General features: G+C 43.7%; 1 protein-coding gene across 1 annotated transcript; it reads right to left on the bottom strand.

The window, feature by feature from the left end:
- Positions 1-959: 959 nt before the first annotated feature.
- Positions 960-16831, bottom strand: gsk3ab (glycogen synthase kinase 3 alpha b). Its single transcript, XM_030370215.1, has 10 exons — positions 16444-16831; positions 11533-11720; positions 11221-11304; positions 10424-10534; positions 8902-9032; positions 8445-8649; positions 7777-7872; positions 4358-4544; positions 4103-4180; positions 960-3459 (listed from the first exon to the last, which is right to left on the bottom strand). The coding sequence occupies exons 1-10, from the start codon at positions 16616-16618 to the stop codon at positions 3392-3394; spliced, it is 1323 nt and encodes a 440-aa protein (XP_030226075.1). The 5' UTR covers positions 16619-16831; the 3' UTR covers positions 960-3391.
- Positions 16832-17172: the final 341 nt, after the last annotated feature.

Below are 17172 nucleotides of genomic sequence, written 5' to 3'. Positions count from 1 at the left end.
GCTGCTCCTCCACACCGTTTAACCCGACTCCAAATGGTATTAAAGAGCCAGGGCCGGGCGCCCAGCCAGAGGGGCCGGGGCCACCAACGCTCCACATAAACTGTGGGGGCTGCACAGCATATCCGCAGAATAACATTATTCAACCTTGGCAGTCTTTATCTTAGCAGTAGAGGACAAGGCAGAGATGATTAGATAGTGTGAAATGGGATAGAGGTAAGATGAAGTTGGTATTATTTTTGTTGCAGTTGAGTGATTGAGTCCAACTGCCATCTCACTCTCTGGCCGTCTACTTTCTCTATAGTCTCATTTTTAATTGCACAATGTTTTTAACAATATGTATTTCTTCATACTATTCTCTACCTGCACTTTGCAGTGGGATGAATCATTTATTATTGGGACAAGTCATCTTCTGATGTGTAGATACAATTCGTATATTGTGATGCAAATAATACACCTACACACTATTTTTAATAGGATTTCCCTAATTAGATATTAAGTCATTTTTCAAGATGTAGGCCTGGCACATTTTCACATAAATTCAAGCCAATAAAGGTTGAATGATGGACCATGAAACTGCATCCAATTTTTAAAGTTTTCATGTTGAGATTCCTCTTTTACAAAAGGAAATTAATTGCCCTGTTCAAAAGATGGACTAGTAATGCTTCTAATTTTCATTCAGCAACTAAAAAAAAAAAATTGTTTAGATGATGGGATTCTGTTTGCTGCCAATTCACGCATGGGTTACCAAAGTTACTGCATAGAAAATATTTTTAAAATACAATTTTTATAAGAACAGATCATGTTCATCATTTATGGACATAGCTATTTTTACAAAGAGGGTAAACATATTTTTCCTTACCTAAAAGGAAATAAAATCTTGCTCTGGAACACGCATTGCCATATGATGACTCAAAAATTCCTAAAAGTTGAGCGAATGTAAGGAAAGGACCGGAACCACGGACAGTTTCATCACTTTAATGAGTTTAATTATTTATACCAACAAACAAAAAAAGTCTCTCTCCCCCCATTGCTCTTTCCATCATCTCCTTTGTACAACCGTTCTGTTCCCAACTATGACTTTTTACCCTCCGCAAAGGGCAATGAAAATAAAGCAGGATCACAACAAATTAAAATCAACATTTTACAGATGGGGCGGGTTGGGGAATTAAATGAAGGTTAAATCATTCCTCTTTTGTGGAGAAAAAAAAAAGACATCAAGGGCATGAAGTATGTCCCCTCAGTTTACTTAAACATCCACACACGCGACCATCCACACGCCATCAGTCACCTATTGTTTGTCAGACTCGCACAACAAAGTAACACAGCCTAACATTTGCAGTCATACTCGTACTGAGAACAGAGAAGGAGGGGGTCAGTCAGACGAGGAGATGGTTCAAGTCACAAGACAATCATTTGTTTCTGCCCCCCCCCCCCCGGATCCCCCAGTCACAGCAATGGCGCCAGGGCTCATCCCTAGTGTGATGACCCTGTCTTGCTCCCCAACACCACCACCATAACCCTATGGACCCATGGCATTAAACATTCCCTTCACATTGAAGTTAGACAGAGACCTATAGCTGCGCCTATAGGCTAGCAGGTGTACCCGTGTGTACATATAAATATATACATACACACACACAACCATGAACTGGAAGGACACTCCAATGTCTGGATCTAAAGTACAGTATCTTGGATGTTGGAACATTTACATGTGACAATGTTGGACTAAAAACAAATACAATTAAACTAAAGCCCAACCTACCTCTGGTTGATCATTAAAATAACAAAACAAAAAAACACCCCGCCGAATACTATACAATAAATATAAACGATTATGAAAACATTTCAGTGGAGGGGCTGAGGAGGGGGCGAGCGAGGGCCGAAATATAGAAATGGAGGGAGAGAGAATAAAATTGAGAGAAACATTTTTGTTCGGTTTCCTCTCCTAAACCAGGGACAGAAATGAAATCTTATTTACAGACTGAGACTTGTCTATTAGAGGAAACAAAACCAAAAAATACAATATAATAATAATAACAAAATAAAAGGTACTTGATATTTACAGTTTAGCAGTGACAGAAAGAGGGGGAAAGAAGGACGTAGGAGGAATGAGAGGGGGAAGGCTCCTAGAAATGGTGGCGTAGCATTTTTCTGAGAAGGGGGCGGCATATGTTTCTGATCAGACTAATATCTGCCAGTGGAGCTTATTGATCATCTTGGGTAAACATGCATATCTGTGGCGGTGTGAAGGTTAAGTACTGCTCCCGAGGTAGCGGTGCAGTATTTTTCTTTTGGGGTGGGGTGTGTAGTTATAAGAAATTAAATAAGCTAAACAAAAAAAAATTGGGACAAGGTGGAACCCTAATAGGAGCGACAAATGTAGTACTGCTTGTCACAAGTAGATAATTGTAATACGTCACTTTCCCCCATTGCAACAAGTCTGTGCGCGGGTTGAAGAGCAAGGGTCTCTGGGTCTCACTGCCTCCACTCCGGACGATGGATGGGTTTACCAAAACTGCCGGCAATACCGGTGCCTCATTAATCCTTGCATTTCCCTAAAAATAATTATTAAGACGTTTAGAAGAAAGAAAGGGTTCGTTCAATAGACTCAGGCTCGCTCTTCCGGTGGGACACCGTTTTAAGACCTTGAGTCTCCCCTCGTCGAAACACTGCAGCGGCCACCAGCAAAGCCGTTTACCACTGGGTATTAAATCAGGATAAAACCATGTATTTTAAAACACCTATCCTTTTCCATCTTCTTTCATTCACCATTCAGCAGAGGGAACACCTGAACAAACTCCACAACGCCACAGTGAAACCTCAATTCTACCTAGGATGATTGTCGATATCACTCACCTCTCAAACATGGCCCGTATCTCCCATACTCAGGCCAATCAAGGCCCATTCACATACACGTAAAATCATCTAATTTGAATAAATAACAGTTGATAAAAGTTGATAAAAGTCAATTGTGGTCAAATAAAATACAGAGATTCCCTACTTTTGGATATACAAATATGTGCACAGAGATTAGCATTGCTACCCCCTGGCCCCACATTTTTTCTCTTCCTCATTCCAACAGGCTAGACAAGTATCGCACAAGGCATAAAATCCCTACCTACAATAACCTGGATAATGGTTACCTTGAGGACTTTAAAACACCTAGACTCTCCTTAAGGCCAACGCCACTGAATCATCCATTTTCACCAGAGACTGTTGACATCTAGGGATTAGAGAAAAACGTTGAGTGTGCTGTGTGAGTGGATATTCTTGAGCGGTACGGAGCCCGGAGGGGAGGGGGAGAGGAGGAGAGGGGTCAGAGTGGAGGAGGAGAGGAAAGACGAAGGAGGGAAGACCAGAGAAGGGGGGCAGGCAGCGTGATTAGGTAGGCTCAGGTGCTGTTGTTGATGGATCCAGGTGCTGAGCTGGGTAGAGCAGGACTGTCTGAGACACTGCCCTCTGCAGGGGAAACAGAAATGCACACGTCGGTCATCCTAAATCACCAGTATTCACAAACGGTGGCCTGGGATCAAGACAAATCCACATTTATTTTTTATTCACCCAGGCATACAACTGGCTCCTCTCCCGTTCAGAGAGACTTCAAGCAAACCGTGGCCCGGTTGGGCTAATCACAGCCATTCATCTAATATGTGGTGGGTTTAAGAGGTTGACTGAACAGAGGGTCCTTTTGAGAGCGCTGTTGATGCAAATTCAAATACTACCAAGATGGCTCCGACTGATGTATCACACACAATACACCCCACTGATTCGTTGTAGGTCTATAGAATAGCGTCAAGGTATTTTGGTCTGACGCAGTTAATAACGCCCCGTAGAGATATAAAACTAAGGGTTCCAGACCAATACGCGTGTGCAAATTGGTCTGATGATGTCAGGCTTATAGAAACTAAGGTCTTAACTAATTGAAAATCTGCCACAAAATGGCTATCCTTCTTCCCCCATGAAATATTGGTTTCACAATGAATCCGGATCTATAAATGGCAGTATTTCAAAATATCAACACCACTACTGAAAATAAAACTCAATACCAATATCAAGCATCGTAATGTTGTAGGACAAGGAGTAGGGTATCTTTCATACGTACCATGTGAGGCAGGTGACGTCTGTGCGCGAGCATGAGGTGGAATGAGTGTTGAGTTCAGCTGGGGCTGAATAGACAGCTCTATAAAACCAAAGGACAAAAAAAACAACACACATATCAATAAACCAACCAAACACAAACCACTGCTATGACACGAGCTCACAGACCCTGCCCCCTACATAGGACCCAGGCAACGTTCCCTAAGGTCAAGGCAGGAGGAGAAGGAGGAGGAGCGCGGCTAGGCAGGGGGTCCCTTACCGACGGGGCTGAAGTTGAAGAGCAGGGGCAGGTCTCGGCCGCTGGGCAGGCGGGTGCTGGGCTGGCGCAGCTCGTCGAAGAAGGCGTGCGCGCAGGCCTCCAGCGGGGACAGCCTGGTGACCGGCGTGTACTCCAGCAGGCGGGAGCATAGCGAGATGGCTTCAGGCGGGGTGCGGGGCTTAAACACCTTCACAAGAGGGGACAGGTGGACATGAGAAGATGCTGCTGGGAGGACCGTGTCCTCTGACCTCCTTTTAGTGTAGGGCTTGAACGCGTGCATGAATTAGGGGGAAAACACCATTGACTTTATTCATGAAATACCTATGAATGCTGAATGTCAACCCTCAAAAACATTTAGTTTGGCCAACATACATGTCTTGATCTCAAGTTTTTAAAAGAAAATGAAAAAGGATTCAGGCAGTTTGCAAAGAATCCAGGACAATACGGACCAAATTAAAACTCTCAGGATGTGAAGAAGACATGTGTAACATAACCAAGGTCGGGGGCCTGGAAGCATTGTCCCCCAGAAGAAGGTTTTAGTGATTTGGAATTCAGAACAATAATGCCGCAGACTTAAGATCTTAGTCGTCTCTTAAATAGTAATTTCAAGTCGATAGTCTAGTAAGAGAAATTATATCAATACATTTTTGGAGACAGAAAATGGTTTATGTTCTCGGGCTGTGGGATTGTAACCTAAGAAACACAGTTGACATTGTGCTACTTTACAGATAATACAAAAGTGTAATAATGAGTATTTAAAATTTCTTCACATGCAAATCAAGAAGCAGGTCACCTGGTAACGACGGTTACCGCGGTTCTGAATGTGTCCATCAGACCAGGAAGAGGAAATTTAACATTTAAAAAGAAAGCAGTTGTAGAAAAAAGGATATCAAATGCTAATTTGTGCTAGTTCATGTCCGCTGCGTTTGGATGCATGGAGCTCCCTTGAGGGAGCAGTTAATGTAAATAGTGGTAGCAGAGAAGATTCACCTTTCCGGGGAATAATCACAACAAGCTTTCCATTGACAACAGGCTGGGAAAGATTTGACGGGAAACCGTCAGGGAGAATTTACCAAGACACACTTAAACTTTGAAGTGGCTTGGATACTTTCTAAACATCAACCTTCTGGATCGTCTCTGGACTCCCTCCAGTCTTTATGAAATTGTGCTAGACCTAAGGAATGTGGGCTGTGCATGATTCAGGTGGACGACATTAATTAAAAACGGCGAATTGCACCTTAAAGTTACTAGTTTGCATTCATGTTGCCGGGTAAACCGATACTGGAACCGCATCACAATACCCTACCATGTAAAAAGGTACAATGCCCAATTATATTTTAAGAAACTTTGAGAACAAGTGTGTGGTAAGCCGTATTTCCCAGGAGTAGCTTCGATGTGCAACCGCAGTACATTGTGTGTGTAGTACTTTGTATCCACTCCCTGAAGGCATTGTGGGCATGTCATCAGTTATTACTCTCCCTCATATGCATGCTAGCTTTCATCTGAGAACCAGAGGCATTTCTGCATGTAACTAAACTGACGGCACGTAGTCAGTGTCTGAATGAATCGCACTGCTTATTTCCTTCACCGAGCAGAGGATATCTTTAAAAACAATAATCAACACGAATGATATGACTGTTTGCTATAATCTAAAGTATTCCAGCCACAAATTTATCATTAGCCAAATATTACTGTGAAGACGCGCTTCACTGCAAAACACAGGATACTTTTAATGTACTGCTTTGTGCGTCGGATTATGACTCATCTTTTTAGAGCGTCTTTCGTGAGTCCTCTCACCGCTATGCTCTCCACTGCCCCACGTGTTGGACGGATCTAAATGTCTTGGTAATGAGCCATGATTGTGTTCAACTTTGCCCCTTTCGCGGCATCCCCTTTTCAAGCTCCTATAGCGGTTTTCTTTTTGGGTGCAACAACAGTAAGCGCAACAGTAAGCGCATACAAACTGGTAGTTTTCTACCAAAAAAAAAACAACAACAATTATAAACTATGCTTTTATACCCCACTGTGAATGCTCATAGACTTGAAGACTGAAGCATGCAGTTAGAAATGTGAGCGAAGATAGCGGCTGCGTTTCAGGCATTGTGATATTTCTGAATCCTGAGAGCAACATTAAGGCCCCGTCCACACAAAGCCGATTTCATGGCGAAACCGAAAAGGTCTTGTACGGTTCGGCCTTCCGTCCACACGAAGCCGGCGAATCCGCTGACCGAAACCGCAAACTTCTGAAACCACCCTCGGAGGTGGTTTCAAATCTACCCGGTTTCGTTTTGGATTCGTGTGGACGCCTGAAACCATGACGTCATCGCCCCACCCCTCGACCCTCTAGCCAATGATTGTTAAGCCCGCGGAGTCTCAGAACTCACAACAACAAGGATTTCTGTGGCAGAAGCAGTGCCCCTTATGGGCCTGGAATTTGTACTACAGCGTTTCTACAGATCTACCCGGTTTCGCTTGACTCAGTCTTTACGGAGATACTGCGAAACCGGATAGATCGAAACCGTAACGGTTTCACCTGTTTCGGCTTCGTGTGGACGGGGCCTAAGAGGGTAAGTCTAGGAGGGGGTTCTTTTTAACTGATTGGAACGATTTCTGTTGCGCCCGCCCGTGGGCCTCCTCAATCTATCCCGCTCCGCCCTTCGGATCTCCTTCTTGTCCACAGTGTACTCGGACAAGTCCGGTGGACTGGGTCCCCCAAATGCTGCTCTTTCATAAAACCCGCCAGTGTGTGAGTCAGACATTGTGAACTAAGGGAATTACTGAATTCTTACCACAGCGTTCATTTGGTAGCCTAACATGCACCCACCATTGAATTATAGAATTACAGAATTATAACTGGGTGCCTCTTCGAACCAGTGGATTTTTTAATTTGAGGGCACTATAGAAGAACTCACCTAGACAGGGCCGTTTGTATGCCCTTACTTGGGTCGGACACGACATAGATACAATCACAGATGGAATTGGATGGATGTCAATAGCTCGCCAACTAGCCATTTTAGGAACGCGTTAACACTGCCAAAGCGGTTGAGTTGAACTGAAATCATGGCTGATTTGAAACTCATCAGACAAGATCCACAAATCAACCTGGGGTCTTAGCAACCAGCAAAGTCCTTTAAGCTCTAGACTTTAGCCAACTAAGTAATCCGGAAATCCTGCGTCTTTTAGATATTCACACACCCTATTATGACCCGTCTTACTGAAAGTTAATCAAATAACTAAATTATAAAATTTCGAAAAATATTTCCGGTTTAGCTCTGCATTAAATGCAATACAGCTGACCAACAGGTGGCCATGGAAATAAGCTGCCATAATCAGTGGATCAAAGCACTAGGCTGCACAAGGTTACAAGCTTAGGCGCCTTGCAAGTCAACAGAAGTCCTGACTCCAGAAAGGGGAAGTACCTTAGTCCAGGGATGTGCTTTGATCTGTGGGAATTTGAACTCTGTATAATTCGGGTTCATTTCTCGAATCTGCTCTCTCGTCGGAGTCCCAAGCACCTGGAAATAAAATGAAGGAGCGGTTGGATGGTGCATAGCGGATACTTGCAATTCAGAGTTGTTTACACCTGCACAAAATATAGAGCTTGAGAAATTATGCTGAAAAAACTATTCTAGCAATGGCACCAATCATTTTAATATCAATTTTCATTTTGCATTATTTTGTTTGTGTTGCTCTACAGTTGTCAGGTTGATAAATATAATGTGAACATATAGATATGGAGTTTGTACATAGATTTTTCTGTACAACTTTGTGTGCGGTTGAGAGATGGGCTAAAGATTTAGGTTCAGGAACTCGGCAGCAGTTTAACTGCAACAGCAGTTCTGTCAAAGTTTTAACTGCAGAATTGTCATAATAGTTCTTACAGTGACAGGCGTCACTGTAAAGAAAAGACCACAGTTCAACCTCCAGATATAGGGAGCAGTATATGAGATGAGTGTATATTTCTCCAACAGTGACATTAACTATTAAGCCCCCCCCCCCGGACACACTAAAAATAAATAAGTTTGGCCAAATGACTACCCAGCAGCTCCCTACAGGTATGCATGTGTCCCCAGCCCTCCAGACCCACCTTGATGATCTCCACGAGCTGGTCCACCCCGCTGTCCCCGGGGAAGATGGGCTGTCCCAGCAGCAGCTCTGCTAGCACGCAGCCGGCGGACCAGATGTCGATGTTGGATGTGTAGTCGGTGGCGCCGAAGATGAGCTCGGGGGCGCGGTAATACCGTGAGCAGATATAGGACACGTTGGGCTCGCCGCGGACTAGCTGCTTGGCACTGTGAGGAGGAAGAGGAGGAGGAGGAAGGGGCGCCGGGGGTTGAGGAATGTCAATCTTTATCCATTATTCAACCGTCTGACAGATATGCACAGAGACAGTCAAGATAAAGAGTAAGGAATACACAAGTCATGACAGATTGACAGCAAAGAAGAACACAACAGCACGAAACTCAGAAATAGAGCCCTGCCATCAAGGAAAGTCCAGATGGGAGCAGACAGGGAAAGATCCATGGGCGCGGCCTCCTACTGACCTGCCAAAGTCACAGAGTTTGAGGATGGCGGTCTCCGGGTCCACCAGCAGGTTCTGGGGCTTGATGTCTCTGTGACACACGCCCTGGGAATGGATATAAGCCAGACTGCGGAACAGCTGGTACATGTATACCTGAGGGAGGGAGGGGGACACGGAGAAGAGAGCCAGTCAGTGTTCAACAATTTATATAGGGCTGGTAAAATATGAGGTGTGCCAAGCCAGGCAGGCAAATGAGCATTCATGGTTGGGAGCTCCATAATGGCTGCTCTCCTTTTCTCATGTCTACTCAAGTGTGCTCATAACTCGCTGTGCAGGCTCTGACACATGGTGTACTGCAGGACTTAGGGGGATAATGGCCTCTAACAAGGTAGAAAAAAAAAAAAAAAAAAGAACGGTGTGAACAACCACGGCCTGCTCTGGTAGGCGATTGCATTAGAACACCTCAGCGCAGACCAGAGTTTGTAGTAATGGACATTTGAAGAAATGGAAATTTCAATCCTGAGGTCCATTAGCACATTAACTATAAAAAATAAATAAATTGTGACAGATTTATAACCATCAAACAAATATACTAATAGGCTGCGAGTGTATCAATGCAACACGATGCAAATGCCTCGTCATTTACTATAAACAATGTTGTCACATCGCGTGGTTGGCTTCTAAAAAAGGAATATCCAGGATGGATGAAAATACAATGATCTCCCAAATGAAGATTCATTGTTGTGAGTCAAAATAAAAGACCCAAAATGTTCAAAGTTAACTTTAGAGTCGTATCGCTAGTCTGTGGTAGAGAGAAGGTAGGGCATCCTAGTAACAAATCATTTCCCCATCATCACCACCATTATCACCCACACCACCAAACCCAGGTGACAGCAGGCACCGATTACAAACTTTTTGGAGAAACAGGGAGGCAACCGGAGGGGGTGGGGAGTATAGCAGGGGGGAGTGGGGGTTAAGGGATCAGTGGGGAAGGGAGGAGTATCTCTAGGCCCACTGTAATGAAACCCCAAGGCCAAGGGAACAGCGCTCGTGGGAGATCAAAGGACGGTGCAGGCAAAGGCGGGGAGGAGGGGGCTGGGGGGGGTCAGTGCATATCAACATCACAGGGTAACAGAAGGCTGATGCGGGGAAATGGACCATGCGACAGCCTAAATGTCCTCTCCTCTGCTGCAAGCGTAGTAAACAGCCGTGCACGTGCCCATCGAAACGCACACGAGGACCACCCTTTCTAAGTATTACAAATTAAGTATCATGGAACCACATGGCTTTCATAATCCTAGAACAGTGAGCTTTTGACAAAAAAAAAGGGAAAAAAGGGCATACTTTGACCATTTACTACAACTTTAGGCCAAGAATGAACCGTGTTCCCTCCAGTCTCTATTGATCTCCCTTCAAGAGCAACTTGAGGGCATCAAAGAGTTCCATGCATTAGAGAGCGACCTCACACACGGTTTACAACATAGGCCAATACTGCCGAGGAGCAACCTGAAGGTAAACACAGCCCACTAGATCAGCCTGCCTACCTTGACGTAGATAATTGGGATGGTGGTCTTGGCTTTGTTGAAATGCCGGGCCACTCTGTACACCGTCTCCGGGACGAAGTCCAGCACCAGGTTCAGATATACTTCATCTTTCTGGACGGTGGGGGAAGCAACAACAGGCAGTCAATAGTGTTCAGAGAATACAGAAGTACACCATGCATTAATATAGTATATAATGATACGTTGTCACCAATCCCTGGTTAAAACGGGCAACAGAGCGACTACCAGTGCTCTGACATTACACAGAACCCCAATCCAGCTCTGCCATTTCCACTTCAGACCACGACAGCACATGATTTGGTGTATATATTATATTTTATTTGCGAGTGTTGTGCTGAAATATGTATACACATTATTAATTATCTTTTATTGCTAGCGTAATCATTTTCCTTTGGAGAGTACACGGCTAACTTAGACAGACTGACAGACATTAATTTAAGCTAAAGCTGCATATTGCACATAGGTCGCATATCAGTAACAATCAGACCCTTGAGTCACACAATGTAGCTTATTAGGCCCAGCAAGTTTGGTAGATATACAGAAATTCTTTTCTAACAGAGTTTAGGGATTGAGAGGGAGAGTTTCATTAAAGGTAAATGACCAAATAAAATACTCATCACAAACCAACATTACACAGAGGGCTACAAATTTTCACTATCAACTTAAAGTGATTATGAACTCAGTGTGGCGATGTTATGAATCACAATTGTGAGTCACAGACCGGGTGTGTCTCCCCCCCACTTCCAGGCCCTAGCCATAATGAGTCAGCCCAAACACACCTTCTCTCCGCTGGAGTAGAAGAAGTACCGTAGCCGGACGATGTTGCAGTGGTCCAACTTCCTCATGATCTGTAGTTCCCGGTTCTAGAGCCACCGGGAGAAAAGGGGGGGGGGGGGGCGAAGCCAAGGAGAGAACATGAAAGAAAACAGAGTATGAGTATTCCTTGCTCACAAGATCTTTCCTTTTTACAACCGGAGTCATCTGCATTAACCTCCAGCGTAGTGGGTGAAAGAAACTGCTTGGTAAGCAGGTCCCTCCAGAACTTCCAGTATGCTGTAAGCATCCAAAGTGACCAGGCTCGTCTGACCTACCTTAAAACGCTTGTCTTGGAGAACCTTCTTGATGGCCACCATTTCCTGGCTGTCGATGAGGCGGGCCTGGTAGACGACGCCGAAGGAGCCATTGCCAATGACTTTGATGTCAGTGTAGGACACTTCCTGTGGGCGATCCGGACCTTGTCCAGGGGTGGCTACCACTGTCGTCACCTTGCCACTGTCTCCTGTTGAAAGAAGGTGTAAACACAAACACGGTTAAAACGTTCAAAGAATTTCCCCCTTGGGTTACAGTATGGGCCTCATAATTACACCTCTTACGTATTTTGTTCATGTGGTTTTGTTCTTAGGAAATTTGTTCAACAACTTTCTGATTCTCACTGGTTGCAATAGAAACCCTCTCTGATCCACAATTGTGGGACTTTTAAGGGCATGAACTAAAACCCGCTTTGAAGAAACTCAGGCATGCAGCACTGTCATGGATGTTTTACCACATAATTATTTTGGGGAAATTCAAACTCTTTTCAAACTCTTCTTGTTGTCTTGTGTGGACCAGTGGCGACAGGCTTTTTTTTTTTAACAATGTCCCCGGGGGGAAGGAGGCTCTAAACAACAGCAACAAGCGCTTCTCATTTCATCCCAGTGACAGTGACCTCAGCAGCAGCAGCTCCTCGACAGTCACAGCCCTGCAGCTGGTAATGAGCGCCTGATTCTTCCCACAGCACTTCACCCTGCCGCCTCTGGGGAGAAAACCCACTCGCCGGCTCAATCTGGGCCCGAGCTAGGCCCCGCACCCTTGAACTCTGACGCGGCCTCCAGCAGCCCCATTCCAATAGCTTCATCATGCAGCAGCCACTGTGTTAAGACGAGGGCGTCGTGAGGTAATTACGTGGATTATAGCAAAAGGCGGCAGGCAAGGCACTTCAGAGATGACTGCATAGGAAGGGAAGGAAGGAAGAAAGAAAAGGGTGGGTTTTTGAGCAGTGAAACGGGATCCCTGTCTGCACTCATGTTCGACCTTGTGGCAGGTATGATCCGTGCCCCGGATTTAACAGTGAGTGACAGTTCCAGTTAGCGCCATACAGTAGCTCGACATATCTGGGAGTTTGGTGTGTTGCCCGCAAACGTGGAGGGTTGGGAATGATCTGACACGCGTCACTGAGGGTTGGGGTTGGTGGTGGAGGAGCAGAGAGGCGGGCCCTTGCCAAGCAGCTTGTCAGAGCCTGTGGTGTGACGGCATGGATAGTAGTGGCAGCACACCCTAATGTTCGCCCATAGTCCATCCGCCTGTTACAACAAGACACTATCATCGTTTTCCCCGATAGCATCTAGTTCATCAGCAGAATCCATTTACGTTAATGCCATATTGTAGGCACTTTGAATGGTGCCTGCTGACTGAAACAAAAAGTTATAAACTGAACACATTCAATGGTTTGAAGGCATTTTCTTTATCAGTTGCCCTATTTGTAATCTGTATTAAGCAAATTGGTAATGCACTATCTGCCGGCTTTCTTTTTATTACTGACAGGAATCATGACTGTAATTCTGAAATGATAGTCAGATTTTTTTTTAAATGACCAAGACTAATAGCTCATGCACTAAGCTCCAAGGTTCTCTCCAAATCAATCAAGAGTTATACAAGTGAGGTCACAACCTTTATCCTGGCCGGCCCTAGACAATAAAAACGGAATAATACAAAGACTAAAAAATCACTTTCCCACGTCCTACCAACAGCATTCATTTAAGAAATAGTGGATATAATACACAGTCCCATCTCTGAACCTGCCTCCTCATAAACGTTCATGTCCTAACGTTGGACAACATTAGTAGTGCAAGTCACCGCAGGATGCTGTTGCCATTGCAGCTCCTCAGCATCACTCTTCTTCAATCTTTTTCAACAAGTTGAGGCAGAGGGGACTGCATTAAATATAGAGCTGCCATGGCATGATAGTCCTTTGAATAATGAATGTAAAGATGAGCACTCTGACCAGCTGCGAGAGAGGTGCTTTGGTTTTTGTGGAAGTTAACGTAAACCTCACGTCTAGCAGAAACATGGAGGGAGAGATAGACCGGAGTGATTGAGGTCCCGCCCAGGATTCTGTTTTTGTTTTAGCCACGGGATGTATATTGTGTTCAGTTTCTTTGGTGAATGGTTTCTAGGAGGCGTGGCGGAATATGAATTGATAGTGAGGATTAATCTTTACTGAAAGAGGTCAAGAACATGATGCATATTGATGAAAGCTCTTAGTCCATAACAGATGTTTTTTGTGTGTACCCGTGTCCCTGCTCAGAGACGACAAATTATGGTAAAGTGCAAACCTAGCTATTTATTTGGCATTAATGATTTACTACCAACCGACTTTTACACAGTTGTACAAAAAAAAAAAAAACTCTACTGTAGGAGCCCAGACTGCCATGGCTATTTTAGCAAACATTGAGAATGCCAAAATGTTTTAACATATATGGGTCAGTGAGTTTATTAGAAAACAAAACAAAGATTTTGAGAAAAAGACAATAGTGACCGAATCTACATCCGGGTCTCACGCTATGAGACACATCCTCACATGCAACTCAAAAGTCACAACTTTGACCGAGTAGTCTTCTCAATAAGTAGCAAATGCTAGCATGTGACAATTTATGGCTTTATTCTGCCATCTGCATACATATCTAGACTTTCTAGGGACACATCCAGGTGTGAGCATTGCAAGCAGCACTAAGCTAGCTGATACTGTCCAAACAGCAGACAGAGCAGAACTATAACTACCCTGTGTACAATTTATCTTGACCCTTCCCTCTAGAACATTACGTTTCAGGCTGCAAATAAACTCTTAGCGTCTAACCCTTTTCCCAGAGCCCCACACAGTTTAGGGGCATCCCCTGTTTATCGTAATGATTATCAGCGCATTGATAAACTATCATTTATGAGCTCAAGGCTATGGATGCATATGTTCCAATAATGCCATTTAATATTGACACAACATATTGGACTTAAAGAGTGTAATCTATCAGAGTGTATATAGAATACAATACTCCCTGGGCCTTATCACATACAGAGCATGTTTCCCAATCAATGCACATTGAACTGATCTGTACCAACCAGGATGATGTGCTAAAGATCCCCCACTATCCAACACTTCAAGCCTATGACCCAGGGACGGGGATAAGGTATTGGGGGATCTCCCACTCTCTAGGCTGTGTTTGGCTCAGCTAAAAAGATAAAAGATAAAAAGGGATTGGAAAAAGCTGGTTAAAGATAATATATAGTAAAAAATGTATCCATCCATCCTTATATACATAAACACCCAACCACTTTCCTGAAACATTTTTCAATCATTCTTCAATATCGGTCAGTTACTATAAAATGGCCAGCACCTGTTTCAAGTCATCGCATTGTCTAGAAATCACATGTAACATCATCGATCTATCCATAAACGCACTAACACAATTTCAAATTCTTCCATATTGGTAAGTTACAATAAATTGGTCAGTGCCTGTTAAAGTCTTCAACCCATCAATTGATCTCTGATGAGGATCCATCAGTTCATCTATGTTATAGCAGAACTTCCTGGGGGAGACGTCACAGATTCTGGGCCGGAAACCAAAAAACTGCAGGAGGAGGAGTTACACTTTGTTTCCGGTTTCATTCAAGATATTCCACTGACAAAAAATTATTTGCGGACGTGGATGAAGCGTTCAGAACGTCAATTAACATATTTATTTTCTACAGCGGCCAGTCTACCCATTATTAATTTGACACAGTTAGACATATTTTTATCATATTCTACTACTGTCCGAATTTATGTTTTTCAATTACAGATCAGGCAACATGTTTGGTCGAAACCAATATGAATGAGAGATCTGTGCTCTGTGATCAAAGTGGTCATCTTACAATCAAGTCAGATTTGTAAGATGACAAGTTAACTACCCGACTCCAATTATTTTTTCATGAGATTCCCCTTTGAGGGGGATTGGAGGGAGAAGAACAATAGCAATAATAAAACAAGTTGTTTTGGTTGTCTGGTTGAAAGGCCACGGGTAACTACAACAAAAAGTTTGGTATCTTGCTAATGATTGTTTCCATTTAGTTACATTGGCAACAAACTAAGATTTACTGTCATGAATTTAAACATCCAGCCCCTCAGCTGGTGTGTGCTATATAGTACATTTTGAAAAGGAAAACTTGAACAAAATACATTTCAGCTTTTAGTTCATTTCTTTGATTAAGCAAGCAAGCATCTAGTTTTGGGAATTAACACATCAAGAATAAACGGATTGACAGTATACTTGGAAAGTTGGAGGACGCTGAAGCTTGCATAAACTATGGTTGTTTTATCGTGTAGGTATTTAGGTTAACCGCACTCAGAATCAACTCCATACCAAACCCCATAACTAGTAAGGGTAAGGTTCGTTATGGCAGCTATAGCATGTCTAGGAAAAGGCTTCCAAGGCAATGTCTGGGTTGGGGACGACGCCTTATAGTTAGTTTTCAGGTCACCCCCTTCTGCATCGCTTGCAGGCTGGGTATGAATTGTCACAAGACCCACATAATCGTTACACTTTCAGGTCGAAACTTGCTTTTATGTTAGTTTTTGTGCTACAGTACAGCATTTTTTCAGGAATGTTAACGGTGTTATAATCCAGTCCACACGAGAAGCTAACGCTAAGGTATGCTATAGCTCTGGTCTCAGAAGTCCCTTACCGAAAAACACATCCAAGCTATCGTTAGCCAACTATCTCACTAGCTAACTTATATTAGCAAACTAGTATTGGTTATAGCCGAGTAGGCTGGCTAGCTAGCGTTAGCTTCACCGTAGCACACGGATCGTTGGTTGGCAAACGCTCAGCCTCAACATTATAAAATGTTGAAAACTACATTTAAGGTCACAACACAATATTTGATACTGACATTTTATCTACTTTGTATCGTTACAGTGAACAAATCATACATACTGGATAGTTTCAAATTCCCGAAGCTCGTCGAACTGCTTCCACTGGCCTGTGAAGCCCCAGTTTTTCCTGCCGAGCTTCCTCCGGCTACTGCCGATCCGGCACTGGGTGCAGCAGCTCCGATAGCTCCTGGAGGCTCAGCAAATGAGCTGGTCCTGGGCCGCCCACTGCCGCTCATATTTGTGAAAACTAATGCCGGGGCAGGGGGTACTCCTTATAAAGAGCCAGGCAGGCACAGACTGAACCTAAACTATTATTATCATAAGATTCGATACAAATTAAACTACACTCACAGCGTTCTCTACAGGTAACTCTTCTCCCCTTTCTTCCTCTGTGGAGCAGTGATGGTGGGGGGTGGGGGGGAGGCGGACAGGGACTTGACGCACAACAACGTGAACGTCGGTTTGACTCATGGATAATGTAGTCAACCAATTCTGAAGGGGCCAAGCAGTAAACAAGTTCAAATTATTTATAAAATCGTACCCCTTACCCACTGCAAAAGTGCGATACACAAAAAAAACAGGACTGTGAGTGAATTAAAAAGTGTGTTACTATCAGAGACACGATTTATTGTAGACAACTATATAACTTTCCGTCTAAATAAGATTAATCGATATCATGACATGTTTTTATATTTAAAGGGCATTATTTATTATTAAAAAAGAATAACCAGCAATTGCCACAGCAAAAATTGTGTCAATGTAAATGTCAAAGAAAACTACAAGATCCACA

Source organism: Gadus morhua, chromosome 11 (assembly GCF_902167405.1).
Source record: "Gadus morhua chromosome 11, gadMor3.0, whole genome shotgun sequence".
Taxonomy (NCBI): Eukaryota; Metazoa; Chordata; class Actinopteri; order Gadiformes; family Gadidae; genus Gadus; species Gadus morhua.
Note: the sequence above shows the minus strand (reverse complement) of the source record. Positions and strands in the feature narration are given on the sequence as shown.